A 15,368-nucleotide genomic window follows, 5' to 3' on the forward strand; every position below is an offset into this window, starting at 1 on the left:
TGTTGTTTGTCTGTCGTTTATGATTGCAAAACGGAAAAATAAAAAAAAAAATAAAAAATATTTCAAACTAAAAACCAAACGTTTGCTAATGCGGGCTGACTTTTTTGGATTTTTTCTGTTTTGCCATATTATAATTTTTTTCCGTTCTCTTATTTTCATATTTATCTTGAACTCTGTTACTTACTATCTAACTATTGTGCAATTATTTGTGTACAACAAAAAAATACAAAATTATTAATTTGTTGTTTCTTTACAATTTTTTTTATTCTTTATTTCCATGTTCATCCGTAACCTGCTACCCATATTTTTAATTCCCCTGCTCTTCCACATCCACAACCCGTATGTAATGTTGTTTTGTTTGTTTTTTGTATGCCGTTGTTGTTTTGAAATCAAAATAATTAAAAAAAAAACTCAAACGAAATATCTATGGACCCTTCCAATGGTGGACCAACCAACCAACCGAACATCCGAATGGCCAACCGCTCATCCAAACAAACCAAACGAACCAACCAACAAACCATATGTCATAAATTGCCTCATTCCATACATGTTGGCCATGTTGATGATGCAGAACAAAATTTAGATCGCAAGCTATTCGTGGGTATGTTAAGCAAACAACAAACCGAAGAGGATGTTAGACAAATTTTTAATCCCTTTGGCACTATAGAGGAGTGCACCATACTCAGGGGTCCGGACGGTGCCAGCAAGGGTAAGTACCACAAAAATAAAGTAAACACACATACACATCCACAGAAAAGTTTTTTCCAAACTCAGTCTATCATTAACAAAAATTCTAGTATTTTTCATAAACAAAAACTATTTTCTCGGTTGTCGTTTTTTTATTTTGGCAGCCATATTTCGATGTCTGTATTCTATTTTCTACTCTACTCTCCATACAAAGAAAATAATCAACAGTTTCTTCCTTCAAGCTACTCCTCCTCTTTCTACCACCATAGACAGCTAGCCAGTCAGTCTGACATTCCAAAAAAAACATTCACAATATTTGTTTCATTTTCGGGTGTATGTTTCTCAATTCTGGCCACTATAGCTAACCTTGTGTGTTTTCTTTTTTCGATGTAGTTTTTGTTATTGTAGTTGTTCCTCGTACATCTTTTTGCTAGCCATAGTTTGGTATGCCATGCGTATCCTTTGCCTCGACTCTGTTTTAATGTTGTCTGTGTTTGTGTTATGATATTCTGTTTCATTTTATTTTGTTTTCTTTTTTTTTTTTTCTCCTTCTGAAAAGTATTCCTCAAGTTGAGTTATTAAAATATGAAGACCAAAGACCAATTATTCAACTTAAAAAAAAAAAACAACAACGACACAGACAATGTTTTTCAATTAAAACAAAAAGTTTTTCTCAAATAGAAGGCAACAACTGCAAATTGTTGTGGCCTTTAAACCTTGGTTGTGTGGAAAATCATTTGTCTGTAAACTATAATTTGGCATAAGAGAGAGACAAACTCAATAAAGAAAAGGAAAAAATGCAACAAAAATTTTAAAAAAAAAATATATTTTTTTTAAAAAGAAGACAAATCAAAGAGCAATTGATACCTTTAGGCGCTCTCAGCTTTTTGTGAAATTTCCGTTCAAAAAGTGTTTTTTTCCCTACAAAATTACTCAACGCAATCGCCATCCGTTGATAAGAATTCCTCAATGAGAGTAATGAGTGATGGGAATATAACTGTGTGCCTACATTGCAGCAAATATTGTTCATCAAATTCTTATATTTGCCGATATACTCTCGCATAAATCCGGTTCTCAACCTTTGAACAATCTGTTTACATAATCAACTTACTTTTGATAAATAAAATAGTGAATTTTTAAGAGATACCAGAGCTAAAACATAAGTCCACTTTTCAACATTATTCACAAATTTTAAATATTTTCCCAATGTTCCTAAGATTGCAAATTGTGGATTTTTTTTTTTAATATATTTGTCCAAAGCCCATAATCTTGGATATTCAAAGTAAATACTTGTCCAAATTTCTCACACATAGCTCATTCTAATACTTGCACTAGTGTTAGGTCAGGTACGAAAATGGACAATATCGGACCACACCTCTTAGTATCTCAGCCACAAAGCGTTAAAATTTTGAATTTTATAAGATTTATGTCAGATATGAAATGAACAATGTTGGCCCACTCCTTCGGTTCGATTGTTGATTTAAAATCTTTTTCTCAAATTCCATAGTCGTGGTTTTGTACTTAAAATTAAAAAAAAAACATTTTTCCAAGTCGTTGATTTTTACACATTCCACCATAGTATGGAGGGTATATTAAGTTTGTCATTTCGTTTGTAACATATATATATATACATTTTAGACCCCACAAAGTATATATATTCTTGATCAGCATAGAATTCTAAAATTCGATTTTGCAATGTCCGTCTATCTGTCTGTGAAAATCAATCTAGCTTCCGAACGAAATGAAGTAGATTGATAAAATTTTACTCAAATCTATAGTATGTCTGCAGGACTTTTAGTATTGAAAATGGGTCATGAAGATCTACGTCTTCGTATAGCCCCCATATAATGGTACCTCCCGATATTCTGTACTTTATTGATTTTAGCGGCACTATTCACCGGAATTGTTTCGAATTTTGTATTTAAAGTTCGTAATGGATACTACAACCTCTGACAGAAAATTGTCTGTGCAGGTCCACATCTTCGTATAGCCCCCATATAACAGTACCTCCCGATGTTCGGTATTTTGATAATTTTAGCGACATTATTTATCGCAATTGTTTCAAATTTGGTTTTTAAAGTTCGTAATGGATACAACAGCCTAAGGCAGAAAATTGTCTGTGCAGGTCCACATTTTGGTACTTGTCCTTTTAAGACATCATCCACACCAAATACGCTCGATGAGCCCCTTAACCAACGTAGTTTTGAGTATGTGATAGTGTCTATCTGGCTTTCTTTTTACTGCAAATTTGAGATCATTGAGCTCGTCTCGAAAGAGAATTAAACAAACATATAGTCTTCAAATAAATAATGCAAAACTAACAAGTAAGCAAAGGCTATACTCATGTAGGCCTACCATGTGATATCCTACAACACTACAATATGTTCGAAGTCCCCTTATTTCCAAATCCATTTTGGAAGATTTCGTTAATGAAATAACGTCAAATGGCCCTGCTCAGATGTTACCACCAGGTTTTTGACCAGAGGAAGTTAGGTATTCAAAACAATTTCACACGAAAGTTGTGGTCCAGTTTACAGCTAAATATAATCCAATGGTCATGCACAATTCTAGACTTCTTTCCTGTAATAAACTCTCTTCTGATAAGAAATTCCGTACCAATTGGTTTTCAATTGTGGCCTATAGAGTGACTACAAAATTAAAAAATTTTTAATTTTTTAGTCCATTTGAACCCTTAAATGCACATCTTAAAAACAATAGACTTTAATTTTGATCCTAATCCTAACCCCATGTAAAATGTCGTGAGGATCAGACGATAATTGCGATATGTACATAATACCACCAAAACGTGGTGTTGCGGGGTGTAAAAATTTAGAAAATTTATAATTCATTTACAAGTCAAATTAAAAAAATCGCATGCGATAAAAAATATGACAAAAATTAAAAAAAAATGGAAAAAAAGATATTCACTTTCTATTGGCAATTTTTCTCCGCGATTTTCTTATATTTTATCCTTTTCTGGCAAAAGACAAATCAGCAGTTCTTGACTTATAAGGTGAATAAATAAGATAGATTTCTTTTACATATATATTGTACCTATTTTTGTATATATCATATATCTTGGCTATCAGCATCACTTTTGTGATCAGAAGTGACCTTTTAATGTATTTGTGATTTGGATGGCATTAAAAATATTCGCGGTTCATTGGAAATGTTGTATTTTCATACATAAAAGTTAGGGTCTATTTTACCCCTTAAATATTGTCCGATGGCCGTCCATATTGGTAAGCTGCTGCTATTCCTAAACTCTAAGTCCATGTAAATTTCAGCGTCGATTTGTTGATAATTGTGGCCTATAGAGCAACTAGAAAATAAGGAAAATTTCTGTTTTTGTTCCAATCAACCCCTAAAAATGTTGCAATCATCTCCAAGAGCAATAGGCTTCTATTCTGATCCTAACCCTAGCTCCATTTTCAATTTCGTGAGGATTAAGCCATAATTGCGATCAGTATCGTGTTAACAAATGAACATGGAGATAAGAAGATCCATATATACTTTCCCAAGTGGGAAACAAATATTTAAGGTGTTACATAGTTTTTGGCCCAATCAAACTTATAATACCCCCAACACATAGTGTTGTAGGGTATAAAAAATAAACAATTTTCAAGAGCTTTCACAGTAAACCTCTCGTTTATTTTTTAAAATAATATTCCAATTGGATTTTTATATTCTTTCAAAGACTATCTAATCGACAACAATAGATTATCTTAAGTATTTGGCAATGAGCTACCGAATTTGCAAAAAAAAAAAATGTATAGAACATTGTTTTCAAGAGGTAATTAAGACTAAGTTTGAGGATTCTCAAAAATAAATAAATAAAATAAGAAAAACCTTAAATTACCCAATAATGTGTTTCCTAACCAACTTTGGCAGTCATAAGTACTTAAAATCAATCTACTAACTAATATCGTATTATTGCACAATGATCAGATAGACAATGCTCAGTAAGAATGAGACTAAAAGTACGACCACCGCCTTTTCCACTCTCGATCCACCTACCAATGACAAGGTACTCTTCATATACTCAGACCAAGCCTTTAGGAAATTTCTAACTATTACACTATGATGTTATACGCCTTGGGTTTTTAGCTCGTCAAAGCGAAATGGAATTTCGCTGCACACTAGAACTCATTTGCAAACCCAATTGTTCGAAATTTTGATATTCTGTATTCTTTCTCTTTTGGATTATGGCTTTCTACTTTTCTAAAACCAAAAACTAAAACCGAAAACAATTTTTATTTTAAAACTATCTAAAAAAATATTTTCATATATTGTTATTACTTAAGTTTTTTGTTATTAAAGTAACTCTCACAGTTAATCTCGCCATGGAACAAAAGTAAATATCTCTCTTTATACATTAAAAATCATCCGAGTGAGAAGTTGTAAAACATTAAATATGGTAATGGTTATATATGTATAATCGTACCAGAGATGAGATGATACTGGTGTGATGTTAGCTGATGTCCATGATGATGATGTTGATGATGCTGCAGCTGATGTTTTTGTTGTTGTTGTTGCTGCTTTTAGTTGTAATACTTCAATGCAATGTAAAGTAATGTAATTGTTATTGTTATGTTTGTGATTATTTCAAGGTTCAATGCACAGCTGTGAACTGAAGATAACATTTTTAAATGGCTGAATGCAAATTTGAGGTGGGCTAAGGCGGCAACTATGATAAGCAGAATGGGTTTCAGGCAACTTTAAAAAGTGAAAAAATGCATGAAGTTAATATCTTTTTTTTTATTTTTGTAAAAAAGTTTAAACATTATACGAGTATAAAATTATATACTCGGATAATATTTGAACTTTTTACAAAAAAAGAATGCGTAAAATTTAGCAAATGTTTAATTTTTTTTTCTTTTTGTGGAGTAGGGAACAAAGTAACCATGAGATCACTATTAAATGGACAAATAACACTCTTTGCTATTGTTATCCGGAGAACGCGTCATAGGAGGTAAAAAAATATATTACTGAATTGATAACCCAAAATAGAGTCATGGTTTCAAAGTGGTTTCTGCTTGCTGTCTGAAACTGTCAGTACAAAAATATATATAAACCCGCCAATAATATATTGTCTTGTACAAATTATAAAAAAAAAATAAAGTTATGAATATCTTGAACTGATATCGTCCATTTTCGGGCTAAAACCTAAATTCAAATAAAAATAATCTTGAACAATGTTTAAGGTACCCCATCTCAACTCCTCAGGAAAATAGTGTGAGTTTAACGAATTAAGTGATGGATATTAGCTGAATTTCCGATTGAGACAGAACTCTGAAATTGGAGGGTATAAAAATTTCGGCCCGGACTTCACTGCTTCTTTACATCGCCACAAAACAATCTATATTGTGAAAAACATTAGATATTTATACTATGTTCCGCCAACGGAACTAGAAACCATTACGAACTACAAATGCCAATTCTTGGACAAATGGGTGGAGAAATGTGGTAAAAATCAACAAAACGCCGAATATCGGAAGGTACCGTTATATGGCGGCTATATGAAAACGTGCACCAATACATACAATGTTACGCCGCAGAAACTAGAACCCATCACAAACGGCCAATTTTTAGACAATCCGTGGAAAATGTGGCAAAAATCACCGAATATCAGTGCTAACGTTATATGGGGGCTACAGAAGGACGTGGACGTATATACACATTTTTTCGCCAACCATTATGATCTACAAATACCAATTTAAGACAAATCCGTGAAAAATGTGCGAAAATCATGAATAACCTAAAATTTTAAAGACTGGACAAAACGAATTTTAAGCAAATGGTTTGTGTTTGCAATACATTGAGTAACAGGTCTTGACAGGAACAAATGAAAAATAAAAGTTTGAAATCGGTCGGGCCAAACTTTGAATACCCTCCACAATTTTAAACGAAATTGGCACTTTTCAAAAAAAAAAAAATAAATAAATAAAATCCATTAAAAATTCTGTTAAAATCTTAAAAATACCAAATGTAGCCGTTATCATCAGTATACCGAATATATATGTACTATTATATAGAGGCAATACCAAAACGTGGAGCTGCACAGACAATTTTTTTGTCATAGGCTGTAGTATTCATTACGAACATCAAATACCAATTTTGAAACAATGTGGTAAATAATGTCGCCAAAATCATAAAAATACCGAATATCGGGAGGTACTGCTATATGGGGGCTATACGAAGACGTGGACTTGCAAAGGCACTTTTCTGTCTTAGGCTGTAGTATATATTACGAACTTAAAATAACAAATTTGAAAAAATTCCGGTTAATAATGTCGCCGAAACCATGAAAATGCTGAATATGGGGAGGTACTGTTATATGGAGGCAATAAGAAGACGTGGATCTGCACAGACAATCTTCAGCCATAGGCTGAAGTATGCATTACGAACTTCAAATACCAAATTTGAAACAATTTCGCTGAATATTGTCGGTAAAATCATCAAAGTACCGAATATCGGGAGGTACGGTTATATGGGGACTATACCAAAACGTGGACATACATGGCCCATTTTCAATACCAAACGTCCTGCGGACATAATATACATTTGAGTAGAATTTTATCAAATTTCTTCATTTCGTTGGGAAGCTAGAGTGATTTCCACAGACGGATAGACTGACGGACATAGCTAAATCGATATAGAATTTTATGCTGATCAAGAATATATATATTTTGTGGGGTCTTAAATGTATATTTCGAGGTGTTACAAACAGAATGACAAACTTAATTAGCATTAAGTTAATTAATACCCTCCACCTTTGAGTTATGAAACATTTTTATTTAAAAGCGTGTGTATTCAAATGTGTTCCACTTTAAACAACAAATATCAGTAAGACCGTTTGGATAATGCTGTTAAACTTTTCAAAGGACCATAAAGTGTGTGAGGCCGTTATATGGGCCCATACCAAAACGGGAACCTATATACACAATTTAATACGTCAATGATTGTTATCTACCAAATCTTCTTAAATATGAAATTTGGGTATCGTTATATATGCGCTATAGGAAGCTTCATCATAAATATTCAATGTTCTGCCACCGGAGCTAGAATCCATTATGAACTACAAATATTAATTTTTAGAAAAATCCGTGGGAAAATGTGAAAAATCAACAAAACCCGGAATATCGGGAGGTGGCATTATATGTATATATTATACCGACTATCGGGAGGTACCGTTATATGCCGGCTATACCAAAGCGTGGACAGCTATATCTCATTTTAAATACCGACCATTTTAGACAAAATAAAAATTGGTCCTAAATTTTGGAGCTCTACGTCAAATAATGCAGGCTCTATCGTGATTTCAGCAGACCAAAGGACACACAAAAAATCTGCAAATTTTAGGCTGATTATGAATACATATACTTAATAGGGTCTACGACGAATATTTAGGAGTGTTACGAACATTTTCAAGTTGGAGGGTATAAAAATGTCCTATCCTTCCGTCCAGTTGTCCGTTTGTTGTAACCACGATGTATTCGAAACTAATTTAGATATGAAGACAACACTTCGCACAGATTAGTCATTTGCCTGCCCATAGAGTCCTTATTTAGCGGTATTTCCAAATATTCGGTATTTTGAAGTTTCGGAGTTAAGTTGGTAATAGGCACCTAGGAATCTTACAAAAAAATGTGTAAACAGATCCACTCTTGTCTATAGCCTCATGTAAAATTATTCACAGATATTCGATTTTTCCACCTCATCTCTTTTTATACCCTACACCACAAGGTGGTCGGGGTATTATATCTTTGTGCATTTGTTTGTAACAGACAAAAGGAAACGAGAAACACCCATAGTTCCTTTTGATGATCTGCATAGAATCACATTCTGAGCCGATTTATGCATGTCCGTTCGACCGTCTGTCCATGTATTTTTGTAAACAAAGTACAGTTCGCATTTATTGCCCTATCCAGATGAAATTTTGCACACACAAATCATTTGTTTGGCCCAAGGGCGAACCCTATTGAAATTGGAGATAATCGGTCAAAATTTAGATATAGCTCCAATATATATCTTCGTCCGATTTGCCTTTTATTGTGCACCAAACGTGTAATATCAGTCTGAATAGTATGGAATTTTGCACGTACGATCAGATAGGACCTGAAAATAAGTATGCCAAATTTGATCGAAATCGGTTCAGATATAGCTATAGCTCCCATATATATTGTTCATCCGATTTGTTATTTTTGTCCTCCGCAGCCGTAATATGCAATCTGTAACAACAATATTTGGGGAAATATATCAAATACGTTTTGCTAAATACATTTGCTAAATTTTATCAAGATCGGTCAAGATTTGGATATAGCTCCCATATATAACTTCGTCCGATTTACTTTTGATTGTACACCAAACGTCTAATATTTGCCCACATTGGATGAAATTTGGCACTTACGACCGAATTGAGTCTAGAAGCTAGTATGTCAAATTTGATGAAGATCGGTTAAGATATAGCTATAGCTCCCATATATACTGTTCATCCGATTTGTCATATTTGTTACCCACAGCCGTAATATGCACTCCGTAACAACGATATTCAGGGAAATATATCAAATACAGCTCAAATTTTATCGAGATCGATTCCGATTTGGATATAGCTCCCATATATATTTTTATCCGATTTCAAATTAATTTCGCACCAAATGGGCAATACAAGACCGAATTTAAAAGATACAAATGCTTCGGCATATTTAGTCTTTTGAACTTTGAATTATAATTATAATCATGGCGTGTATGATTGAATTTTCCCATGAAAACTTTTAATTGTTATGCGCAGCTCTACTAAATCAGCAAAGTAGTGTAGGGTATCATAAAGTCGGCCCGCCCGACTTTAAGACTTTCTTTACTGGTTTTACCTCGTATTTAATTAGATATGTCAATCTGTTTGTTCCTAATAATAGCCAGCATATTGGTATTTTGATTGGTTTCTTGACATATTTTACTGTAGTCTTAATATACAATTATCATCTTGCAATAATTAATCTATTTGGATTATATATTTTAGGGAAAATGTATGGAAAATATAAAAAATGGATAGTACTCGTTTTCAGATCAAAACTCCAAAGGAGTTCTGGGTTCTTAGACCAAATGTTCTAATGACCCTTTATAATTTCGACCATATGCAAAGGGACCCTATATTTTCAGATGTATATATTTTGTATTTATGATAGAGCTTTGAAATTTGATAGAGGTTACATTCAGATTACATCCAGAATCATTCAAATTTTAATCCTTTGTGGTGGCCAGAAAAATTGGGCTGATATATCCCATCTTCACAACAGATCTCTGATAGAGAGAAATATTTAGATATAATTTGTATTTTGATGGGTTTCTTGATATATTTTACTGTAGTCTTAATATACAATTATCATATTGCAATAATGGATCTATTTGGATTATATTTTTTAGGGAAAATGTATGGAAAATATAAAAATTAGGTGTTTTTCTGTAATATAAAAATATTATTTTGATAAACTGTTAAAATATACCAAAATTGAAGTAAATCGGATACTATATTAGAGAGCTATCGTTAGTTCCAGCCAGCCAGGCAAACACACAGACAGACTAACATAGCTAGGTCGACTTCTAATATCCTGAAACGGGTTTCATCCAAAGAGAAGCCGTTATTAATTATAAATATATTTTCTCCTTTCTCTCTCGGTCTCTTTTAAACAACATTCTGCAAATAATATAGAATTCAAATTTTCTTTATTAAGATTTCTGATTCCCTTCAGAAGTATGACAATTCTTTTGATGTTGACCCCTTTTCTCATCTGTCGAAAAAGTTCATCCTACTTAAATCCCACACTTGTAATATATGTATAACGACTTTTAACACTTTGATGTTAACAACAAAAGTTAAAATACTGATTTTTAAGATCCTGATGACGATGTTGTTGTTGTTGTTTTTGTTGACGATGATGTTCCTGTATTTGTTTAAGGTTTGTTATTTCAGTTGTCCTTTGTTAATCAATATTCTTATACGAAAGTCAAGGAACAGTAGCAACATTCAACAGCATCGGATAAAATGAAGTGAAAAGTCAAACACACACACAAAGAACTACCTATTAACATATGTTTGTTCGTTGGTTTAGGTGTGTGTGTATGCGTGTGTGTGTTTACGATGAGAAGAAGTAGTAGCAGTAGTCCGTATTTAAAAGTACTCCAGGCTCTTGACTTTCTACTTTATAATAGTCGTTCTGGTAATGATGATTACAAAGTTCCTAACTGTTTGGCTTCAGGAGTCTTCAGTCATTGATTACAATATTCAAATCGTGTGAAGAGCTTTATGGGAAATGGATGGATGGCTGGTGCTGATGGTGATGGCAATGGAGGCCATGTCATTTGGTAATGGTATAGCCAGGATAATGACTTGGACTTAAAATCTATGTGTGTGTGTGTGTATGCTGCAACAGGGAGTTGGAGACCAATGGAGTCTGGTAATCACCACATGGTTATGTGTTTCATGTAACACCAATAGCAAGAAATAAAACGCACACATCAAAGTTCTTCTTCTTCATCAGATGCTGCTGCTGCTTCTGCCATTTCTGGCATCCATTCCCAACAGTTCGTCGGTCTTTACGCCTTGCTTGTCAACCTCATCAGCAAAAGAGACTCTCATCATCATCATCACAGGCTCATCATGATTATCTTATGAGGACATGAGACTGTGTGTGTGTGAGTGTGCAAATGTGCCTTCTCATCAGCAAATGCATGCATTTTTAAGCAATTGTCTATGGTTGCATGCCCAGCCCAAAGAACGCACTACGAATCATCAGCTACGGCTCGCCCTACTTCGATGTCCTTCTGACTTGTTTGAAATCTGCTGGGTTTCGGGTGGGGGTTTTGAAGTCATACAAAGTGTTGAAAGATCTATTCAACTGCTTGTGGTAAGACGAAGTCCATGGTGGTGGTAGTGGTGGTGGCGTTGATGTTTCTGATGGTAGTGCGGTAATGGCGTTAGTTTATGCCTCCAATGGCTGTAATTTGCTGCTCTGGCAATTGTTGCCAGACTGCTTACTAGCTTGCCTGCCGTTAACATTTGGCTGCATTCGTTGTCGTCGTCGTCGTCATCATCAAGCTTCAAGTAGTGGAACTGGAAAAAAATGACATGTTGCTTGATATTGAATGAATAAGCTTGTCATTTTATCAAATACTTGGCGCATATACACACATGCACACAACCACTAGCAAGCGAGCGTATGCATATGGGCGCAGGAGTGTATGAGCTTTGTATTGAAGTTCGCAAACGAACATTGTAAGCATTAACAAGAAAGACACGTTATTTTCAAATTTGCATAAGTGGCGTTACAAAGATGTGCCATAGCCTAGGTGTCGGGCATTAAAACGGACATGGGGAGATGTTTCTTTTTAGGGGAAGTCCGAGCCGCTAGAGTTATTCAAACTCCAGTAATTACATGCTCTCACAGCCCGTAATCCGAATGTGACTTATATTAATTTATGTAAAAAGTTATAAAGCTTCAGTAGGTGTTCCGCCAGATATGTAGTGTCAATATTTGACCAAATATCTGTGTACCGTTGCTGGGGGACATACCATGGAGATTGGAATTTCTTCCCCAATTTTATGCTATATCTGACCTAAGTCTGATACAAATATTAAGATGTCCTTTTGGAGATGAATCGGGTACCCCTTTGATTTTTATAAGGTAAATTACACTGTGCTACAAATTTCATTTGTTTAATAATTGAGAGAAAAGTCAAGCAGATTATGAAAGTATAGCGTTTTGAAAGCTTGCATCGAAAAGTATTTTAAAAGTTTACAACGAAAAATAACCGAAATTGAGGAGACAAATTCCCTCCTTCCACATTTTTGAAAATTTTTGAATGGGGATTCCGCGAAATCCGCGCATTTTTTGGTATATAGTGTCTTCGGAAATATTGCGGATAAAAATATGAAGAAAACTTAAGCGTATCATATGAGTCAAGCAATGGGTATTTTTGGTCATTTTCTTAAGATATTGTTAAAAATAATACCTTAAAATAGTAGCAAGTACAAATATTGTACAAAATTATTTGTCCTAAAATTCTACTATGGGTCCTTGAAGACGTCGAAAGTCCAAATTCATATAAAGTGTGAGATCAAAAAACTGCAACCAACATCAGCCTACTGTCATTTCTAAGCCACTCGTCAGACAACTGTTAAAGTGACAGCTCACTATATTGGTTACAAGCGTACAAAAGCATTTTTGTAAGAATTTTCTAGAAAAAAGTTATTCTTGATGGAATTCAAGCGTGATATTGTGATTCCTTTTTATTTGGCTGGAAAACCACAAGTGGCTATCGTAAGAGCACTCCAGCATTTAAATGTGAATAAATCTTTTGTGTCTCGTACCATCGCTCGTTACCGTGATACTTTTAGCGTAGCACGACGTCAAGGAAGTGGACGGAAGAAAATAACAACATCAGCAGAAATGGTTCGAAAAGTAAAGAAACGACTTGATCGAAACCCGTGTCGCAGTGGCCGAAAAATGGCTCATGAGAGCTTAGGGTAGAGCCATTGAAATTCCAAAAAGTGCAAGAACTTACACCGCAACAGAAAGAAAATAGATTCAAAAAAGCTAAAGAGTTGCTTCGCTTGACCGAAAGTGGTGAACTGTCGAATTTCGTTTTCTCCCATGAGAAAATATTCGTTGTCCAGTAGTTTGTAAACAAACAAAATGATCGTGTTTACTTGCCAAAGAGGTCAGCTGAAAATGTGCAACTTCAGTTGGCCACCAGAACTCAAGCGCCGGCCATGGTGATGGTGTGGGCCGCGGAAATGGGCCAAAATTCCGCAGAGAGAATGGGTCAGCGTGTGAACGTTTCATTGATCAATAGAGAAAGCTGTGTATAACTAAAAATAAAAAAATTCTATGGGCAGCCTTGGTCAACCAGAAAAAGTTTTAGAAAATTCAAAATAGATTTTCCCTATAGAAAAAATTCTCTACGGGATTAATTTTTCCCCTACTCAACTTCCCCTATGACAGTATTGTTTAAAGTTCATACCTATAATTCATGTGATACATTGTTACCTTCAGATGGGTTTTTAACCTTTAACTTCTGAGGTGGTGGTAAATTTTACCCTCCCTTCACATTTTCTTGAAATTCTCTATTCTATAAAAATTTTGTTTACATAAAAAATGTTTTTTTTTTTTACTTATTGTAATTTAAAATATTCAAGCTTACTTTTAAAAAACAAATTATTATCAAATAAAATTTTTAACAAAGTTTTTTCCTGTAATATTTAGAGGGATAAAATTTACTACCACGTTATAAAATATGTCACCTCAGAAGTTAAAGGTTAAGTTTCTCCAGAGTTTGAAGATCGAGATTTTCTATAGAAAATAAATATTTTATTTTAATAATATTATATATTACCGAAAAAGTTAAGAATAATTGAAACTTTTGGCATAGACAACCCTCATAAGTTTTGTCGCTACTCTTTCTGTTTTCATACTCGGAGAACTGATTTTTATAACCTACAACACTCTGTGTTGGGGGTATTATAAGTTTGATTGGGCCAAAAATGATGTTACACCTCGAAATATTGGTTTCCCACATAGGAAAGTATATATGGATCTTCCTATCTCGCCGAGCTGAGTCGATCTAGCTATGTGGGGTTATGGAGGTGGGGTTAGAGTCAGAATAGAACCCTATTGTTTTTGGAGATGATTGCAAAATATTTAGAGGTGGAAATGGGCCAAAAACAGAAAATTTTCCTGATTTTGCAGCTGCTCTGTAGGCCACAATTATGAACCAAACGACGCGGAAATTTACATGGAGTTAGAGTTTAGGAGTGGGCAAAAGCCTACCAATTTGGGCGGCCATCGGACAATATTCAGCGGGTAAAAAGACCCTAACTTTTATGTAAGAAAAAAATATCACAAATACATTAAAAGGTCACTTCTGACCATTAAAGTGATGCTGATAGCCTAGAAATTGGATATATAGCAAAATAGGTACAATATATATGTTAAAGAATATATCTTATTTATTCTGCTTATAAGTCAAGAACCGCTGTGCAGATTTTCACAACTCCCATGAATTCGGAATGGTCTCTTGCCAGAAACGGATGAAATCTAGGAAATTCGCTGATAAATATAGCAATAAAAAAGTTTATATCGTTTGTTCCATTTTTGTCATATTTTTTATCGCATGCGTTTTTTTTTAATTTGACTTCCAATTTTGAATTGTAATTTTTTTAAATTTTTACACTCCGCAACACTACTTTTTGAGGATATTATATGCATGTCGCAATAATCGTTCAATCCTTACGAAATTTTGTTTGGCGGTAGGGTTAGGGTCAGAATTAAAGCCTGTTGTTCTTAATATGTACATTTAAGGCTTCAAATGGACTAAAAAATTTCAATTTTTCTAATTTTGTAGTCGCTCTATAGATCACAAATGAAAACTAATCGACACGGAATTTCGCATCAGAAGAGCGTTAAGGACAAGGACCTTATTTTTGACATTATTTCAAAAACGAAATCTTCCAAAATGGATTTGGACATAAAGAGACTTCGAACCAATTGTAGTGTTGTAGGGTATCACATGGTCGGCGCCGCACGACTATAGCCTTTGCTTAATTGTTTTCTATAAAAATGGACTCTAAAGTGCCAATTGATATTCTGTTGTCTCAATTGAAATTTCCAATGCTGTATATGAGA

General features: G+C 34.1%; 1 protein-coding gene across 8 annotated transcripts in view; it reads left to right on the plus strand.

The window, feature by feature from the left end:
• The first annotated feature begins 570 nt into the window (after nt 1-570).
• The window catches only part of LOC101901746 (CUGBP Elav-like family member 4), a 366,807-nt gene continuing 352,009 nt past the window's right edge, over nt 571-15,368 (plus strand). For all 8 annotated transcript variants that reach the window (XM_059129090.1, XM_059129093.1, XM_059129095.1 and 5 more), the window contains exon 1: nt 571-709. In XM_059129090.1, coding sequence (XP_058985073.1) covers nt 604-709 — 106 coding nt within the window. In that variant the 5' untranslated portion in view covers nt 571-603. The remainder of the gene's footprint in view (nt 710-15,368) is intronic.

The sequence above is a fragment of the Musca domestica genome, unplaced genomic scaffold (genome assembly GCF_030504385.1).
Source record: "Musca domestica strain aabys unplaced genomic scaffold, Musca_domestica.polishedcontigs.V.1.1 6, whole genome shotgun sequence".
In the NCBI taxonomy this organism is placed as follows: Eukaryota; Metazoa; Arthropoda; class Insecta; order Diptera; family Muscidae; genus Musca; species Musca domestica.